We start from the raw sequence: 21,404 nt of genomic DNA, 5'->3' as shown, positions 1-21,404 counted from the left end.
GTTACCTGCCAGACATGGTTATAGTGCTTGACTAAATGTAATGTACTGAAAAAGCTAGTTGATAATTTGCTTAGCAGTTTATAAGGTATATTTGCTATTTCCAAGACAAACTGAAATGTCCTAAGCTGTAAATTTTGGAACAAAAGAGCAGAGATATTATTTTCTTTTTATAAACCATTACATATTTTTACATACATTGGTGTAGTGTCCTTTTTGTGTGCTATTGCGTGAATTTACTGTTGGGTGGTTTGCAACCTTCACACTTAAGCCTCTAGTATTGTGTCTTACCCTAGGCCAGGCTACCCTAGGTAACCTGTCATCCCAGGTTCCAACAAAGGGGAACTATAAAAAGGAGAACATTTAAAAATAGGCCACCTAGCCCTGAAACTAAGGGCCTGATTTAGATCTTGGCAGATGGGTTTCTCAGTCAAAGCGGTAACTGAAATCCCAAAGGTTATCATGAGATTTATATTTCACTGTTGTGATGGAGTAATCCGTCCACTGAGATCTAAATAAGACCCTTAGTTTCAGGAAAATGTGCACATGTCATCAGAAAATAACATCTTTCCTGGGGCAAGAAAGCCAGTGATTGATGTGGACTGAATCAGAACCCCATGCTGTATACTTCCTTGGATGGAAGCAGAATGTAATTGACACACAGACAGACCAATAGCAGAGGAATGCTGTCTCAAAGGCACTCTTTACATTTGTAAGGAGACATATATATATATATATATACACATTTATATATATGAACAACAAAATCCAGCTCCCACAGAAACTATGGCAGAAGGCACAGACTCGAGGTGTTAAAATTCAGCATTCATTTATTCAGTCAGGTTGCCCTCAATCCCAGAGGCAAAGAGATACGCGTTTCGGCTTTCAAGAAGCCTTCATCAATCTCTATATATATATCAATATATATATATATATATATATAATAATAATAATAATCCTGAGCTTATACAGCGCCTGGTTAAACTAACCAGTGTGTCCCCGCGCTAGTCATTGGCCCCAGCATCCCACAGTTACCGCATCCTCAAGCCCGCCCAATAGAACTAATCCCTAGGAAATAAGTAGGTTTTTAACTCTTTATGGAAAACCACCTCGAAGGTTTCAACACGTAGCCTCAGGGGCAGGGTGTTCCAGCGACGGGCAGCCAAAAAACGGAAGGAACTTCCTATCATTCTGGCCCTTCTGATTTTTGGAATCTGCAACATGCCAGCCCCCTGCGATCGCAACAGCCAAGAAGGAGTATACACTTTAAGCAAATTGCGCAGGAAACAAGGACCTTTTCCTTGCGCAATCCTATGGCTGACGCAAAGGGCTTTAAACAGGATGCGTTCCCTAATGAGTAGCCAATGGAGCGTGTCCAAGGCTTTTTTGAGGCGGCTCTCTTGGGTAACATCAACACCAAGCGGGCGGCAGCATTCTGAATATGCTGTAGTCTCTGAAGACACTTCACATTAGCTCCTAAATAAAGGACGTTCCCATAGTCCAGCCTGGAAGTAACCAGGGCATGGACCAGACCTTTCCTCGATGTCACAGGAAGCAGATCGAGTGTCTTTGAGACTACGCAGAATGCCAAAACAAATTCCGGCGAAGCGTTTGGTATGGTATTCATAGGAGATTTTCGAATCAATCCAGTTTCCCAGATTTTTAACTTGATCCTTGGGCACCGGTAAAGGACCCAATGACTGGGGCCACCAGGCCGATGTCCAGACCGATGGCGACTTGCCCACAATCAACACCTCGGTTTTGTCACCATTCAGTCTGAGACAATTATCGGCCACCCATACGGCCAAGCCTTGGAGGCAAGACGCAAACTTGCTGGCTGCCTGCTTAGCCAGCTGAGTCAAAGCCACAACCAGCTGCATATCGTCAGCGTACGCCACCACTTCTACTCCATATTGCTCAGTTATCAATGCCACAGGTACCACATAAAGGTTGAAAAGGGTAGGGCTCAGGCTGGAACCCTGTGGAACCCCTTGATCCAGGTTAAAAGCCTTGGACCGATGGGGCCCTTGCTCAACACGAAAACTACGTTTGTGGAGAAGAGTCCAGCCAGTCCCATGCCTTCCCTACCACTCCACCCTTCCTTAGACACTGCAGCAAGGTGTGATGAGCCACAGTGTCGAATGCGGCACTGAGATCGAGAAGAATCAGTGCCGCGGTCTGACCCTCATCCACATGTTTCCGTAGAGCCTCTGTGGAGAAGAGCAGAGCGGACTCCGTTGAGTGACAGGCGCGAAAACCCGCCTGAGATGGATGTAGGAGCTTATGAGCTTCTATGTGGGCTGTAAGTTGCTGATTAACCAGCTTTTCAGCTATGTTAGCAAAATAGGGGAGGAGTGATATAGGCCGCAGATTGCTCATCTGGTCCATACTAATCTGTGGCTTTTTCTTTAGTGGAAGAACCACTGCTTCTTTCCAGACTATCGGCACCTTGCCAGATCCATATGACAGTTCGAGCAAGTAGCTAATATAGGGTGCTAAGGTATCAATATTCCCTCGCAGAATTTTAGCAGGAGCTGGATCTTTAGGGGAGCCGGATTTCACACCGCTAGCAACTTTGAGCAGCAGCCCCTCATCTGGAACCATGAACACCTTGAGGCAATCTTTTTCCATTAAACCATTTAAAGATGTCTCCTCGCTCCCGGAGCAAGCCCTAGCCTCCTTCGGGAAGGTAGAGTAAATATCCTTCACTTTGTTGGAAAAAAAACTAGCTATCTGGTTACATGATTCCACCGAACCAGCCTCCTGTTCCCCAATAGAGGCCAGTGAGGATAGCTCTTTGTATACCACAAACAGTTCTTTAGCGGAACAGTCTGCCTTGTCAATCCGCTCAATATAGTAGGCAGAGAGGGTTTTCCTTATCAAGGCATGGTACCTCTTAAGGCCAGATTTATATACCATTTCCATAGCTGGCAGGTAACCATTCCTCCAGCTTCTCTCCAGACGTTTACACACAGTCTTACCCTCCCTTAAATCAGCATTAAACCATTCAGCGGATTTAGTTCGCCGCATGGGACCTGTGCTAGACCAGGGAGCTGTCTTGTCTAGACTGAGCTCAATACGATGGTCCAGAGCCTCACAAGCGCCATCGATCATCGAGCCTAATCCTTCTGGGGGCCCACCCTGAGCCAGGGTGATACAAAAGTCTTCTGAAGAAAACTAAGCCCATTTCCTCTGCCTGTTATTAGTGACTCCCAATTTCCCAAAGGAAGTGCTGTGCTATAATCAATATGGAATGGTACCAAGAAATGGTCCGTCCAGACCATAGGCAAAGGAGGATCAATTCTAAGAGCATCCCAATTACCGAAGATAGAATCTAGAAGATGTCCCAGCCGGTGTGTGGGAAGCTCAGATTTTAATGTTAACTGCAGAGTAAATAAATCCTATCAAAGCTCCTGGGCTGAAGCATTCGAGGCATCCTCAAAATGCAAGTTCAAATCCCCCAACAGAATGAACTTCTCGTATTGCATAGCGGGGGCCAGTAAATTCTGTATAAGGCTCACAGAAAATTGAGTACTGCCACCCGGCGGTCTATAGACTAACAGGCCCTTAATTATATAATTATTTGACACTGTTATAGAAAAGGCACCGGCTTCACTATCCGATATAATTACTGGCTCCAAAGTACATTTGATATTGCCCTTGTGGATCATAGCGATCCCTCCCCCCTTCCCGCAGGGTCTATCCAGTCTGCATATCCCATAACCAGGGGGCAGAGCCTCCAGTATTTCCGGGGTCGAATCCTCATCCAACCAGGTTTCTGTTATAAAAAGAATATCCATCTGCCTGTCAGTATGCAGGTCATGTATTTCCATACTATGCTTTTTAAGAGCTCTGCTATTGATTAAAGCACATCTGAGCTCCCTATTCGTGCCTCCTATCCGAACAAAGGGCCTAGTAGAAAACCCACAGTGACTACAGTCCTTAGTGCGGCCTCCCCCATTAGGGTCCATACTGTGTCTGCATTTAATCAACGTCCCAGTGCGGAGAGCCCACAACTCATGCCTTGAGTAGGTAAGACTAACCTGAACACCTCCAGGGGTCCCGGCCCCTGGCCCCGACCGGGCGCGGACGGGCGCAGACGGGCTTGCCTTTGGCACGCCAGCGGCGCGTCCGCTGCGCGGTCGCTGGGGCATGTGGAATTTAAGCAGGATTCTCCCCTGCAACTAGAGCGCTAACCCTCAAAACCGGAAGTGCCTGACTCTACCTACCACGCCCTCGGTGCAACGGTACTGCTAACGTGTCGGACCAGGGCGGGTAGGACAGGTCACCGAGCTCTAGCCTTCGTTCCTTCGAGGTAAGACTAAAGCGCCCAGTAAGTGCGAGTGCCACAGACTAAGTGTTCCTCCTTGAGCAGTCAAATGTCCCCTTCACATATAAAATACACAATCACTAAAATTGCATTGGAGTAAAAGCAGTGCAAAGTGGGATCACCTTAGGCCAAACGAGTTCAGGAGGAAGCTGCTACCAACCCCCTTTGCTCGCAGCGTCGCCGCCGATCCAAGCAGAATTTAAGCAGGATTTTCCCCTGCAACTAGAGCGCTAACCCTCAAAACCGGAGTGCCTGACTCTACCTACCACGCCCTCTGCGCAACGGTACTGCTACCGCGTCAGACCAGGGCGGGTAGGAAAGGTCACCGAGCTCAGGCCTTCGTTCCTTCGAGGTAAGACTAAAGCGCTCAGTAAGCGCGAGTGCCACAGATTAAGTGTTCCCCCTTGAGCAGTCAAATGTCCCTTTCACATATAAAATACACAATCACTAAAATGGCATTGGAGTAAAAGTAGTGCAAAGTGGGATCCCCTTAGGACAAACGAGTTCAGGAGGAAGCTGCCACCAACCCCCTTTGCTATAAAGGACGCAGAATTTTTCAAAAAATGTGTATATTTTTAGAAAAAATTGTATTGCAAGATTCAGGCAGACAGCTAGGCCTGCCAGACTTTCCAAATAGATTCTATCAAGAAATATTACATTGCAAATTGTAGACCCACCTAGGGTTTGGAAGAGGGGATAATCAACACCAAAATCCTTCCCTAGAATGATTTTATGAAATTTTGTTTAGCAAAATACTAGACTGTACTCTTTAACATGCTACAAAAGCAATCCATGTTTAAAGTCCTATTAGCTTCAACATTTGCATTATATAGTAACTAAATCAGGCCTACTGTTTTTCTAATAACTTTTAACAATAAACAGATCAAGCCTAAGACATCTTAAATACGCTTTCCTAGTGAACCAATAAGACCTACACCAGTTGTCTCCATAGCCAACAAGGATTCTGACAGTGCACATCTTCTATACCCATGGTTTGCCATAGGGGATAACCAACCCACTAACACTTGTCTATAATTGTAATTTGTGAGATTCCATGTTACAAAATGCCAGTCAATCGATTTTAATACAGAGTAATAACAATCTATCATAAATGCCTATTAACTTTACCATATGCTTCTCACATTCAACATGTCAAGTCTATTGCCTTTATTTTAGGGTTATATAATAAACTATCTAGCCTATAACCTTTATCATGGACTACTTCCTATAATCAAACGAAATCTATGATTTCAAATATAATCTTACCTAAAAGACAACCATCAGGTATGAGGTTACAAATATGTACAAAAAGATAGTTAAATATTGTACATTCCCTGCTAATTGGGCTTATTATGTATTACAATAGCGTACATCCTATGTCCCTATGATTTGTTCTGATGTGTCACAAACATCAAAACCCTTGCTTAGTACTGTAGTCGGTAGTGTTTATTTGTAAATAAATAAGTGTCAGGGCCCACGTCAGGGGGCCACTACACCTTGCACCACCCATTTCCCCTACCAGCATTGCCAATGACAGTATAAACACAACCATGAACCACTAGACTATTTCAGACCCACAAAGCTATAAGAATGGTTTGGGAGGCAGGTATAGCAATTTTTTGTCAATTAGGAGCCCAGAAATCACTTGTTCAAATTAAGCACTGGCGGTTTGCAACATTCTGTATAACAAAATGTCTGCCTACAGTCTTCAATACCATGGAATAATAATTCATCCTTAAAAGTCCATTGTCTTCAACAAATACTTTTCACAATAAGAAAGCAAGGGCTAGTTGCTTTATCATAACTTTCATTATGAACAGATCACACATAGGGAATCTGACATAAGTTTTCCCAGTGAACTGATAAGGCTTCTAGCATTTGCAATTAACTTGACACTATTTATATGACACATGCCAACTGAAGTGTGCCATAAACTGGCAATCATCATGCATACAGTTATCAAATTACAAATAGGTATAAAATTACACTTGGCAGAACAATATACAATCCCGCAAAGCAGGGCCTAACAAGAAACATCACATTTAAAATATTGTACTCCTGGGGTTGACCAACACGGTCAGTCCTGGGAGAGTGGCAAAGAGCAGTCAGCCTTTACTAGAGGAACATGTATTAAGCATTTCAGAGTACCAACATGGATAATTGATAATTGACACAACTCAAGAGAAATCCAAAAGCAATTTATAAAAATGGAGTGTATTTTTATCTTAACTTAGACACCAAAACTAACAGAATAGCTTGCTTATAACCAGAGTTTTAGATTTGTAATGCAATATTAAATCAATAAAATACATCGACAAAATAACATTGCAGTAAATGGCAAAATCCACTTGTGACAATACAGTTAGAAAATTACAAATTACTTTTGCAAAAAATATACAATCCCTCCCAGTAGGGCATAACAAGAATCATCACAGTGAAAACCCCAGGGTTTGTCAGAATCTGTGGCCAATGCCAAAAGCCCTGCAGACTATTGAAATGACTGAGAATACATGTAACAAAATATTGGTCTGTTGCCTACAGCATAAATTGATAACAGACTATTCAAAGTCTAATGGCTTTAGCAAATACTTTTCACGATAAATGAGCAAGGTTTACTGCCTCTGTCATAACTTTTCATAATACACTGATCAGACCGTTGGCATCAGAGATAACGTTTTGCGATGTAGCAATCAGGCATATAGTTTGCAACCATTAGCAAGTCAGGCCTACTGTTTTGAATGTATGCTTATCCACAAGGCAACCATGCGGCCTAGAGTCATATCATTAGAAAAGTATACAAAATTACAGTTGACATCAAAACACCATCTCTCTTATGAGAGGGCCAAACGAGGATTCTTGCAGAGAACATCTATAATCATCTACATCTATTGTCAGATATGGGTGTCCAACACCAAAACTCTTGACTGATACCCTAGAGTGATAACAATCAACTCTTAAAAGCCTATTGACTTTAAAATATGCTTTTCACAATAAATAAATCAGGCCTACTGCCCTTTTGGTGGTATTTCATAAAAACAGATCAGGCCTATCGTTATGCTCATTGGCTTGCCACTAATACAACTCAGTCCTGGTGTTTTGAGTATAAGCTTTGCAACAAGGCAAAACGTGCAATACAATCACTTTATTTAATTGGAAGCACACAAATGCGGCCCAATCAAATACTTAACTTGGTAAAACCAACAAGCAGGAGGGGCCTAAGAGCATGTCTCAGTAGTACTTTGAAAGCTCTTTTTTCTTGATCACATAAGGTTGGTGACAGCTGCACTGTCAAGGCAGGCTTAACCACTTGGCTGCTAAGGCACCTGATGATCTTCCATTGACTTTCCATTGAAATCAATGGAAAGTCCATGACGAGTTACCCTTGTCATTAGCGCTGAAGTGGTTAACAAAATCATGTAGATTGGTGTAGACCTGGGCATGCCATGCTGCTCTCAAACACTTAACTGAAATCTGAAGTTAAAAATGGAAACTGAGGGGATCTGAACTGCCAACAAACATTGGAAATGATCTACTTAGCGAAGACACATTTACAGCATTACAGTACCACTTGTGTGCCCCTGAAATTGCTGCTTCGTGAGCAAAAATGAGCTTTCTCTAGGCAGTCATACTGCTGCAGGCTCAGGCAGTTGGATAAACCATCAAAATAATTCCAACTGTGTGCAGAGGAAACACTTTTTCTGTGGAAGCATACAATTTCTCCCAAAACAAAAAATGCTCCTGTCCTCCAGCATGGGATGTGAGACAAGTCCATGCCCCTCTCTGTAGTATTCCTGAAAGCTCTTTTGAGGTTAATGGCAAAAGGTTTAGGTACAGATGCGCTGTCAAGAGCTAAGCCCTGAAACTGTGTTGGTTCAAAGTGGTTCCAGCTAAAAGTGTGTAGAAATTGAAACCATCTCAGGTTCAATTCCATATGGTGAAACGGCCATTGGATGCCAAAATGGCTGCACACAGTGGTCTGTGCCATAGCCTCAAGGTTGCCTGCCATCATCAGTGCATGAAGGTATGCCCCTGCATTCAGATTCCATATCCAAAATATGGAAATATTGATGGATAACTGGTAATAAACGGGCAATTTTGCACCAATGGTTCCAAGTGACATCAAATAAACAAGTGAGTTGGGTATGATATCCCTTGGAATCCACAGGTGGATAATCATTGGTTAGCAATTTTATGATGTGCATATTACTACCCCAATGAATACCCACAGCAAGATTATAAAATGGATCAATTGTACATTGGGAAATGACTCTTAGGGAGCCATGCTGCAGACATTTCACCTCCCTGAGCTCATTCCCCCTCACCACCTCCCCATTACCCACTACCATGCTCCCTCCATAACAAATCCTATTAAAAATCAAATCTGGCATCCTGCCACCTTCTCTCACCATTCTGTAGACCAATTATCCTGATATAAAAGAAAATATAAATATTTGTTGTCCTGCAACCCCCCCAAATCCTCCAAATCCAACCTAAGCAGTACCCTGCCACTCAACACTCAAATATTTAAAAAATATAACTGCATAACTGGTGTCCTGCCATTGCTCCCCCAGCATTATTAACGTGCCCCTTGCCAGCATAAACCTAAAACCATTATTTTAAATTGTAATGCTTGGTGTCTTAAAACACCGTCACCATCTCTAGGTAATTCCAACACCATCCTACCCGACTGTCCAGCTGTTCTCTTTCAATTAGAACGCAAAGACACTGTTGGATGTTGACAATGGCTGTAATATACACAATGTACATGGCACCTTACCTGATTTAGGCTGAGCATGTAACATTGTGTGCTTCCAGTGCTGAGGGGGTGGCATAAAGGAGGAAGGTTGTCTCTTTGCAAGTGTGACTATTTCAGTACAGGCATTTTTTGTAGATTGTATGCTCATTTTGAGGACAAATTGTTAACAATTGGGTCCCTAGTAGGCAGCGGTTTGCACCCTATCCAAGTAGGGACCACAATGCTAGTCAGGGTAATTCAGATCCACAATAACATGTGCTCACTCACTGTTGGCTTGGCGTGCAACAGTCAGGCTTAACTTAAGAGGCAATTTGTAAAGTATTTATATTTGTGCAACACATTAATTACATTAACACAGGGAAAACACCACAAAAAGACTCCACACCAAATAGAAAAATCGAGAAGATGTATCTGATTAAAATAAGACCAAAACGACAAAATCCAATAAGTACTTGACAACATATACATTTTTTAAAGTATGTAGGTTATTGTAGTTCTAGAAGAGCCTGTGAGCTTCTATTACAGACACCACTCCTTATCAAGTGGGTTCTTGTACATCATCCACAAACAGGTTGCATCCTACATATTTATCCCTGCAGACCTATAATCAACTTCATATCCCTCACCAATGATGGTCTATGTTCTAGATATTTATCTGACTTTATATTGTAAGTTGTCACTACTTTCTGCTGGACATTTTTGTCCATCCATTTCCCACTTGTGATCATTCTGGTACTTTAAAATTTGGTTTATGACTTTTTATCGTGGACTCATGCATTTTAACCACATGCAAGCAGATTGTATGCTATGCGTCAGTTAAGTAAATTCCCTTTTTCATTTATATACTGTATCCTTCATCTTTTCTTGGCGACAGCATATCTCAATTTGAAACTGTATTTCTCTATGGGAGCCTGTCTTCTTTCCTTTTCTTGGGACTAAGGCAATAATGTCTTTCTATGTTGATATATCCTATTTTCCCAACCACTGTTAGTTTATTAAATACTTACTAAGGTGGTCATCCTGATTTTTCTACTTTCTTTGCACAATTTTGGTGGTATGGTCTTCCTCATAACCAATCGGGGTCGGTTTGATGCACAATGTGTTAAACATCTTTTGTTGTTCGTTTTATGGTAAGAATTACATGTCATTCTTATGTGCAGTAGCTTTCCAAAAAATAAAGCTTATATAATTTACAATAAATTGATTCATTATGATTTTTTTCAACATGTTTGTATATTCCTATATTTTTAACAGTCCTGGGCTACACAAAACATGTGTTGGCTGTGCATTTGATATCTGGACAACTGTGTTTGTGATTACACTAGATATGTTCCACTCATATGCTTGCCACTTTGGCTACTACTGAATTACATGTTTGCTGTAAAGATATTATTTGCTACATTTTAAAATCATGATATTGTTGTCAATAAATCAATCCTCTAAACCAATATTTTAGGCATTGATTGGATTTGCTGTCATTGTTTAGTGCTACGGATATTTGTTGGATGTTGTACAAGTTACTGCTTTGGCGGTGTACCTAAGTGCACCTCTTTGCAGCAGGGGTGCTGTCTGTGGTAGCACACTTTACATACTGTTCTTCTTACTGACCACATTTGTGGGAAGGTTAATGTGCTGGGCACATTTTCCCACTGCTGCTACGTTTGTAATGGCTTCTGTTAAGGTATTTACGGTCCCGCTGGGCGTTTGGTAATGCTCTCAACAGTAGAAAGATCTGTGCACAGTATTTTTAGGAAATCGGGATGTGTTCTAAACAGGGGTCTGTGAGGAGTGCAGCAAGGCTACAGGGACCACTCGGGTCTGGTTGCAAGTAAAAAAGCACTTTCACAGAAGGTGTAGGAGCTGGGAAATGTCACTAGCTGTTTTGCACACAAAAGGTACCTTTACATGAGGCAGCAGGGATGACCTCCAGTACGGCGCTCTCGCAGTGGCGATGTGGTCACTGCGAGTCTCCCTGTTCAATTGACAGCGGCTGGGGCAGTGGTGGTGATGTTGCAGTTCTCAGTAGTCTTTGTTGCCCTGGCAACGGTTAGGGGAGAGGCTACTGCGCTCGGGTGTAGGTACTGCTTCTTTTGCCAGCACTCTGCCACCACCCGAGAGTAGAGTGCAGCATCTGGAGGACAACGGAGCATCGAGTGCCACTGCAGATCCAGAAGATTTTGAGCACGGTTCTTGATATTAGGAGGGCCGCGCTCCACTGGTAGACCAGTCAGGGAGTGCTGCCCTCGGAGAAACGCTGATTGATGCAGCGTAAATGTTGATGAAATCTTTTATGGCCCTGAAACTTCATGAATAGGGGCAAGTCAACAAGCCCTTGGAGTTCTTGGGGTAAAAGAAAGGTTGTAGAGGGCAGTTTCAATTCTCCCTCACTGCCAGAGTTAGCAGGCAGCAAAAGATCAAGTTGCAAAGTGACAGTCTCTTCTGGCAGCACAGCAATCGGCAGGCGGCAGGCCAACACAGCAAAGCAAGTAGCAAAACAGCAGTCCCTCTAGCAGTGCAGGTCCTATTCCTGGCAGAGTCTCCTCAAGATCCAAAAATTAACTACTTTGGTGGTGTCAGGGGTCCAGTACTTATACTCAAATGTGCCTTTGAAGTTTGGTAGATATCACAGAGGCCGTTGAACCTCTCAAGGTCCCTGTCCTCCCTTCCCTGACTCCAAACACACTACAGGGGCGTTTGGAGCTCTTTGCGTGGGGGCACACACAGCTCTATTCAGGTGCAAGTGTCAGCTCCTCCCTCCAAATCTACCTCAGGAAAACTCATCAACCTAGTGATGGGCCATCAGGATGCAAATGTCACACCCCAGTTTCCTTTGTGTGACTGTCTAGAGGGAATGCACAAAGCCAACTGTCACCCTAACCCAGACGTCCATTCAGAGACAGGTAGAGGCACAGAATGAGACAAATCCAACTTTCTAAAAGTGGCATTTTCATACCTATAATTTAGAATCCAACTTTACTAAAAGATGTGTTTTTAAATTGTGAGTCCAAAGACACCAAATCCCAATTTCCTATTCTCTCCCAATGGGAAATTACCCATTTTAACCTATGGGAGAGATGGGCCTTGCAGTGGTGAAAAATTAATTTAGCAGATTTTCACCACCAGGACATGTAAAAATAAAAGGTACATTTCCTACCTTTTGAATACGTTGAACCCTCTTCCATAGGGCTGTCTAGATCCTACCTTAGGGTTGACTTATATGTAATCAAAGGGAAGGTTTTACGCCAGGCAAGTGGGTTAGTTTGCCAGGTTGAAATGACAGTTTAAACTACACCTATAGGCTCTGCAATGGCAGGCCTGAGCCATGTTTAAAGGGCTACTGAGTGGGTGGAACAATCAGTGCTGCAGGACCACTAGTAGCATTTAATTTACAGGCCCTAGGCAAATGTAGTACACTTTACTAGGGACGTATAGGTAAATTAAATATGCTAAGTGTGGATAAGCCAATGTTACCATGTTTTAAGTACATAGCATATGCTCCTCAGAACTGGTTAGCAGTGGTAAAGTGCCCAGAATCCTAAAGACAGCAGAAATGAAGTCAGCAAAATAGGTCGTCATAGGGCAAAAAAGGCAGGGAAAATCACACCAAGGATGCCAAGTCTAACGCAAATCAATTGTTCCACTTTTAGGTGTGTCCAAGATAGACCTGCTTTACTGCTTTTACAAGTACTATCCACTAAGTACATCTAGTTCCTATCCCCGTCTTTCTGAGAGAAGCAGTCAAATTAGGATGATCAACGAATTTCTTTTAATTTTAAAATTAATGTTTGGATTAATCATTTTGCCTGATTCTATATTTGCCGAGATTTTAACTCGATGTCTAAATCATGAATTTGAGTTTCCTTTAATAAATTGCACTGTTTGCTTTGACGTACATTTGTTGTTCCTGCATGGATTATTTCTTAGAACCCAAACAAGAGGATTTTTGATGATGACAGTGAGTCACTTAGACAAATGTCTACCCAGATCCTCAGCAGTCAGGACCACCCTCATCCCCTTGCCTCCCTCTGGTCTGCAGAGACCCATGAGAGGGGAAGTAGCGGGCTTCTCCAAATCTGCCATACCTCCACTTCCTTCTAGCGTCTGGTGACCCAGGCAGGTCTTTTGGAAGGTCAGGGAATTGAATTGTTCCCTTGGTGCTCTTGTGTTGCAAGAATAGCGAGTAATTTAATTTCGAATCCTGTATCCACCTTAATGTTTTCCAGTAGAAGAGGTTATGCCTACAGAGATCATTGAGCTACTACAGCACCTTCAACCTGTGGCCAGACTGCACAATGTCTGTTGCTCTCCTTTTGACTATCCGTAACAAGGACATAATAACAGAAAATGTCTTGAATTGATTATTTGCAGCAGTTAGACGTATATCCTTGTTTCAGCGAAAGGGCCATTGTGGTTATAAGCAGCATGAAAGAAGAGCTCTGAGGTCTTCCAGGGTCATGCATGAGCAGCACACCCAGTACAAGCATACTCTTTGAATTCTGATACTTCTACTCCAGTGCCACATTAAAATAGCAAGACTACATAAAATCCCTTGAACTGGATGAAAAACTCCTACATCGAAGTAAGAACCTTGAGACCTCTGCTTCTGTGTGCTCTGGGTTTCTCAAATAGCCTACTTCTCATTTTAAGACCTCCTTTGCTCGATCACTCCATTTTGGACTAAAAAAAGTTCTTGGATAAAAAACAAATGGAGAGAAAAGAAAAGTCTGTAGAGTCGCGCTCTAGCTTATGCGCGCTACGGGATGACGTAGCGCGCTCGGCCGCCATATTGGCGGCGACTGCGATGCGCGGCGGGATATGTGCATCGGAGAACGTCGGAAGCCCGGCGCTCTCTCACCTATGTCTATAAATAAATAAATACTCTTCCTACAACCTCCTGCCTCCTTGGTGATCCTTCTTGGGCACAGACCCATACTTTACAAAGTCCTTTTTTTAATGCTAAATATTGTATATGGAGACAGAGCTTGACCCAGCTCCACACATCATTTTTCCAGACCTGTTTTTTTTCTGAATGTCAAGACAAACCTAAACAGCTCACTTTATATCACACACCATGTCCTGCATTTCTAGATGTTAATCACGAGGACCGCTGTCTGTAAATCCCTGTCTAATAATAATAACAAATATGTTCATACTGAACAGATTACATTTTACTTTACAGTTCTGGTCAGCTTATGTGCTCTGCAATGCTCAGAACAAAGATGCCGTGCGCCTGACACTGGAACAGATCGACATCATCAAGCGCATGTGTAAAGAGTATGAAGAGTTTGAACTTGTAACCTCGTCAGTCGGTAAGACATTTTAAGGTCTGATGTTAGCCAAAACCTTATGATTTTCCAAACATGATATGTATAATATACTTATGTATAGGGTCTTTAGCCAGCCCTCTTCAGGAACTGATTCTGTTACTGTGCCATTTTAACTTTTTTCCCGCCCAGTACAACACACATCATGGGCCCAGCCCACTTTATTCATTGGCTAACTTCACTGTCGGTGACGGCTTTCTGGCCCTTCACAATGAACACATCAGCGCCGAAAGTAGTTTTCCTAAGTGCCAGCGACCACTATGGCAATGTGTGCTTTTTGAGAGCCCAAAATATTTTTGCTTTTAGGCTATATTTTTTTTAATTAGACTAATAAAGGCCCAGCAGTTTCCTCAATAATTAGGTTTTGCAAAAATGACAGAATAAAACAAGCATTGACAAGGCCAAAATTGGCAATGCATGTGATTTTATGTATACATAAACAGGTGTTGCTTTCAAATCCACAAGAGTTCAAACATGTTGGAAGGAAACAGGTCTATCAGTTGTCAATGTCATGAATTACATCATTTAACATATCATGAGTGATGTCATATGTGAGGTCATAAGCAGTGTACGGCAGTGTAGAACACAGGTGATAGTTCGCTCAGGTATACTATAGCTAATAAATAGAAGTGTTTTTTTCGGCTTTAAATTTTTTTTTTAATATTATTTCAACACCTAGCTTGCTGTCACCTCGAGCGTAATTGTTTTTGTGAATTTCTAAGGGCCTTATTCCTCTATGTCGGTGGGTCAACCACAGACAGGCCATCAGTGGCGAGCACACCAACATCTACAGTATCGGTCCGAACGCCGGATTCTGATCCGGCAGTCAACAGCATTGGGTTGAGAGACCGACCGCTGCTTTCCCGATGGGCTCCAGGAGCCCGTCGGGGCAGGGGTGGGACCGTAATCCCTACAATAGGGCGGTGTCTTCTCAGACATTGCCATAGGGATTACAATGGCAGTTTCCCTCTGCCTTTTCTTGGGGGTCAAACCGCCATGAATGTCAGTTGGAAAGAGACTTTAGGGTCCACGTCCCCCCTAGGCCTACACTATGGGGATTAGGGGCACATGTGGCACCCCTCCCCCATACATCTATTCACTGTGTCCCAGGCACCACCTGGTGCCTGGCACACATCGCATGGATCTTTGAAAATATGCCTTTTTCAACTGCAGCTTGTGCAGCAGCCCTTTTCCGGGCCGTAGAACAAGCTGCAATTGAAAATGGGATATTTCCGACCGCCATGATGATGGTCGACCCTGGATTACAGTGGTGGAACCGTCGACTACTAGCCGGTGGTTCCACTCCCACAGCATTGCTGGTCGGATGCTCTACCAGCATCGTAATGAGACCCTAGGCTTTTTCTAATGAACTTGTTACCATACCCAACTATAACAACATGTTAACCTTTGATTTTTCAGGGAATTTCAGTTTTATAAAATTATATTTGAGCCAAATCTGGCCAACACTGGTGTGCAGCAGGGGATTAGCAATGAAGCTTGGCAACTGGTCAGGCTTTGTGGCTAACTACTGCTGACATGGCCTTCTAATTCAACCTAACTCTAATCTACACACATTCTTGGGTTGTGTGCCGAAGAGATTGGATGAATACTTTAATTTTTTAAATTTTGGGTAGTTCACAGTTTTTTGTTCGACTTTATAAAGCTTTTAATGATTAGAACTACATTTTATTTTTTCAGGTCTTTTTAAACTATATGTTTTACTTTTTGTAGTTCTATTGCTCTTTCCACAAGTCTGTGTTGTGTGTGGAGAAAGTCTTCCAAGGCCTTTGAAAACATAATTGTATTATTTTCCTCACAGACTACTACTTTGAGACAGAGCCTGTAGCAGATCTAAAAATGTTGAATCTTCTCTAACCTTTCCTCCCATTGTTGACACAGAACTTCTGTGGAGCAGTCAGTTGCCCTTCATCTTCTTGAGTCCTCTGCATCACAATACGAGCTATGCTGTTAGGATGCATAGCCGTCAGATGCTTCTTCATCCCACTAGTTGCTATGGGGATTTGCCCACTCCTTTGCCCTTTCCTCTATGCAGCACCATGGTGCACAAATAGCATGTAATTTGTGCGCCTATTTTTTGGGCCCGATGGACGTTTTAAAAACTGCCACACCACTGATTATTTCTCAGGACTCAGCTGTTGTGGTGCTGCAAAAGTGAATGGAAGGTTAAAAAAGGTAATCCTCTGAAGCTTCACCTGTGAGAGGCCGGATGTAATCTGCCAACATTATGATTTCATGCAAGGAGTACTTTAACCGTGGGACCGAAAAAAAAATAATCTTTCAGGCCTTCCAGAATGCTTAAACACCTTGGAGCACTGCATTCCCATCAGATCATTGATCAACATAGCAAAACTGTATCATGATGAAGAAGAGGGGCCTTCTACATCTTCTACAGCTGTTAAAAGATGGGACAAATTATGTCTTACCCTTAATGTTAATTTAGCCTTACAGCCCACTATAGAAGGCTATAGTAGCCATTAAAGGTCCACATTAGTGTTATAGGCCCAGGCTAAAGGCAAAGGCATATAACAAGGGAATGGGCCTCTGTTTGCTGGAATAGTCAGCCACCTTTGGCTATAACTCTATTAGGACATTCAACCCAATGAGGACATAATGTTCTAACATTACTTTACAGCCTACTGATGTTAGTTATACTGCCAAATAAAAGCCACTTCCAGTGTTATAGGTCCAAGCAAAAATATTACAGACCTTCATCTGTGTCCCTATGGCAAGTCTCTGCGTCAACCCCTGAGAGCAGGCAATACTACACTGTGCATGACCTTTGGCCGTGCACACCGAGGCAAACCACAGGGTCTGCTCCCCATATTGTGAAATCATATTCATTTTACCAGTACTGAAAGAAAGACAAAATACTGTGTTAAAGGTCCATTTACTTTTTTATTTGGTTGAGAGGCTCAATTTCCTGCAAATAAATCCAGCACTGTAAACTACCAGAAATAATGGTGAATACTTACTTTCTATAAAATACAAGCTTTGAAACTACTGGAAAATAAATATATATATTTTTTTCACTGAGAAAAACAAAGGTTAAAGTCACATATGTATGGAAATAAGATCTTAAACATAAAACCTGACTTTCAGTGAAAAGAAATAAAGGTTAACGTGATGTTACAGTTAGGTATTGAAATGAGCTAACTTGTGTTTAATAAACAAAAACCCAGTGAATTTCACCAGTTATAGTTTAGTGAATGAATAATAATGTGGGCCCCTATAATGCACTGCGTATGACCTTGCATATTACTTCACTCATGAGATGTTAAATTACCTAACTAATGAAAACAGATGACTCCAGCCATGCCCTGAACCCAACCCCTCTGCGGTGGCCAAGCTCCTGTGAGATTAACCCCTTTGTGCACAATCCAAGTCCCACTTTACATGCTAATTTCTCAAAAACATCTGAACGGATGTACTCCAGATCACAAAATCACAATTTCTGAGTACATTTCTGTTTGCCAAATTTGGTGTAATTCCATTCAACAATTTTTTCTGTTTCAGAGAGAAGGTTTCCTAAGGTAGTTTAGATAGGAAATCCACATTTTAGGACTTTCCATGACGGAGCTTAGGTGAATAAACATGAGTGTTGTCCAAATTCTTCAAACACCACAAAAGATATTAACAAACTAAGAAGCTCTTCCTATGAAAACTTTGCAAAGATGACACACACATTTTCAGTATTCATTGGGGAACATTAACTACTCCCAATAAGGACAGATAATGACTTTTTTCTGAACCAGTTTTGAATGTTTTAATTATCAAACATACTTAGTTTAAAAATGTACTTGAGCCATACTTCATGATTAGTTTGCTTTTGACTCTACAGTTATAATCTTTGTTGTTCTGTGTTTCAAAAACAGGTATTGACAATAGCAGGAAAATAGCATGTCTGATTGGCATCGAGGGAGGACATTCCATTGACAGCAGTCTAGCAACCCTTCGGATGTATTATGATCTGGGTGTTCGGTATATGTCCTTAACACACACCTGTAATACGCCCTGGTAAATTACATGCATCTCTTCCTTCCAATTCTGATGGAGAAAATGGAAATACGTTTACTGCAGTCTTGATGGCATAGTCAACAGGGTTTGAGTGGGCTGTAGAAGTGGACAAATCACTTTAAATTGTGTAACAGCCATTTATATTAGAATATATTATGTAATATGTTTTTTTACAGTGTAGCATTCACTTATGTGGCCTCGTGAGCAGATTTAGGTATGCTGTTTACCCTCATCTAGAGCCACGAATGATTAAATGATTTAGAATGTTACTGATTGCCCATGGAGATCCATGCAAGAAACAATTTGGTGGTAAGGAGCGGGATGGGGGATCTTGTTAAGTACAGCCACGTGTGGATGTTGTTACAGCAAACAAATGATGGACGGAATGCTGACAATGCAAATAATCTCCCCCAGTCAAAAGATCTGGGTTAAATCCATCGTTCTTTTGCCCACTACCCCACCCCAGGTTGGACCCAGCAATATGCAAATCCTGGGACCGGTTTCCGGGTATTGCACCCTTCTTCAGCCAGGGTAGCTTGAATCCAGTGCCACAGTGGGCAAGGGATGGACATCTGGGCATACCCATCCCACTTAAGGTGAAAAGTGTTACAGCAAACAAACGATGGATGGAATGCTGACAATGCAAACATTCTCCCCCAGTCAAAATCCATCGATCTTTTGTCCACTACGCCAACCCAGGTTGGACCCAGCCATATGCAAATCAGTCTTGATCCTGTGCCTCATGGGAACAGTCCAGACTGAACTGCCAGGCCAGGTCCTTCCTGGACTGGAAACAAGCATCCTGGGACCAGTTTCAGAATATGTCACCCTTCTTGTGTGGATGTGGTCTATGTCTTTGGATGCCTTACGGGGTATTAGGTGGTAGGCTGGTACACAATTAACATGAAGAATCTAGTTTGGTGAAGAACTTGAATCTTCTGCTTGCTGTTTATGGATGGGGCTATGGGTGGGTGAGCCTCAGGGTTGTTAAGTACCAATAATGTAATGAGTATCTGAGTTGGATATGGTGATGTTATCTCTCATTTGTTGATGGGTACCACTCACCAAGTGAGTGGACTTGTGCACTTTTGATATGATCAAAAGTAATAATCAATCAATCAATCAATCAAGACATTTATAAAGCGCACTACTCACCCGTAGGGTCTCAAGGCGCTAGGAGGGGGGGGGGTGCCGTTACTGCTCGAACAGCCAGGTCTTGAGCTTCTTCCTGAAGGAGAGGTGGTTTTGGGTCAGGCGCAGGCCGGTCGGGAGGGAGTTCCAGGTCTTGGCGGCCAGGTAGGAGAAGGACCTTCCTCCTGTTGTCGCTCTTCGGATGCGGGGGACGGCGGCGAGGGCGTGGCTGGTTGATCTGAGGTTGCGCTTGGGAGCGTAGAAGTTGATTCGGTTGTTGAGGTAGATCGGGCCTTGGTCGTGTAGGGCTTTGTGTGCGTGGGTGAGGAGACGGAAGGTGATTCTTTTGTTGACGGGGAGCCAGTGCAGGTCTCTCAGATGTCCGGAGATGTGGCTGTTTCGTGGGATGTCGAGGATGAGTCTGGCTGAGGCGTTCTGGATCCGCTGGAGTCTCTTCTGGAGCTTGGCGGTGGTTCCGGCGTAGAGGGCGTTGCCGTAGTCCAGTCGGCTGGTGACGAGGGCCTGGGTGACAGTCTTCCTGGTCTCGGTGGGGATCCACCAGAAGATCTTCCGTAGCATGCGCAGGATGTTGAAGCACGACGAGGAGACGGCGTTGACTTGTCTGGTCATGGAGAGGGAGGAGTCCAGGATGAAGCCCAGGTTGCGTGCGTGGTCCGTCGGTTTGGGTGCGGTGCCCAGGGCGGGGGGCCACCAGGAGTCGTCCCAGGCGGAGGGCGAGGAGCCCAGGATGAGGACCTCCGTCTTGTCTGAGTTCAGTTTCAGGCGGCTGGTCGTCATCCACTCGGCTACATCTCTCATCCCTTCGTGCAGGTTGGCTCTGGCGGCGGCGGGGTCGTTGGTCAGGGAGAGGATCAGCTGGGTGTCGTCGGCGTAGGAGATTATGTTGAGGTTGTGTTGGCGTGCGATGGCCGCGAGGGGGCTCATGTAGACGTTGAAGAGGGTGGGACTCAACGAGGATCCTTGAGGGACGCCGCAGATGACTTCGGTGGCCTCTGACTTGTACGGTGGTAGGTGGACTCTCTGTGTTTTTCCGTTGAGGAAGGAGGTGATCCATTCCAGTGCCTTCTCCTGGATTCCGATGTTGCCGAGGCGTTGCACTAGGGTGCGGTGGCAGACAGTGTTGAATGCCGCAGAGAGGTCGAGGAGGATGAGGGCCGCTGTTTCTCCGTTGTCCATCAGGGTTCGGATGTCATCGGTGGCGGCGATGAGGGCGGTCTCGGTGCTGTGGTTGGCACGGAAGCCAGACTGTGAGGGGTCGAGGGATCCATTTGTCTCGAGGAAGGCGGGCAGCTGTTTGTTGACGGTCTTTTCGATGACTTTGGCCGGGAACGGGAGGAGTGAGATGGGACGGTAATTCTTGAGTTCGGTGGGGTCCGCTTTAGGTTTCTTGAGTAGAGCGCTGAGTTCGGCGTGCTTCCAGCTCTCAGGGAAGGTGGCGGTGTCGAAGGAGGTGTTGATAATGTCCCGCAGGTGGGGTGCGATGACAACGTCGGCCTTGTTGAAGACGTGGTGAGGGCAGGGGTCGGTCGGCGATCCGGAATGGACGGAGTTCATTGTGCGGACGGTGTCTTCGGTGCTGATTGGAGTCCAGGCGCGGAGGGTGGCGGTGGGTGGCGTAGCTGCGGCTGTGGCGTGCGTCGGTTGGATGCTGAAGCTGTTGTGTATGTCCGCGATCTTGTTGTGGAAGTAGGAGGCGAGGGAGTTGCAGAGGTCTTGTGATGGGGTGATGTCGTTGTTTCCGGCGTTGGGGTTGGAGAGCTCTTTCACGATGTTGAAGAGTTCCTTGCAGTTGTGTGCGTTGTTGTCCAGC

At 43.9% G+C, this 21,404-nt stretch overlaps 1 protein-coding gene across 3 annotated transcripts in view; it reads left to right on the top strand.

The window, feature by feature from the left end:
- LOC144797807 (dipeptidase 2-like) overlaps positions 1-21,404 on the top strand; it is a 516,642-nt gene that overhangs the window by 400,639 nt on the left and 94,599 nt on the right. For all 3 annotated transcript variants that reach the window (XM_078668595.1, XM_078668596.1, XM_078668597.1), the window contains exons 4-5: positions 14,263-14,392; positions 18,301-18,442. In XM_078668595.1, coding sequence (XP_078524721.1) covers positions 14,263-14,392; positions 18,301-18,442 — 272 coding nt within the window. The remainder of the gene's footprint in view (positions 1-14,262; positions 14,393-18,300; positions 18,443-21,404) is intronic.

This window comes from Lissotriton helveticus, chromosome 12 (genome assembly GCF_964261635.1).
Source record: "Lissotriton helveticus chromosome 12, aLisHel1.1, whole genome shotgun sequence".
NCBI classification, from domain to species: domain Eukaryota; kingdom Metazoa; phylum Chordata; class Amphibia; order Caudata; family Salamandridae; genus Lissotriton; species Lissotriton helveticus.
This window is presented reverse-complemented; position numbering and strand designations above follow the sequence as displayed.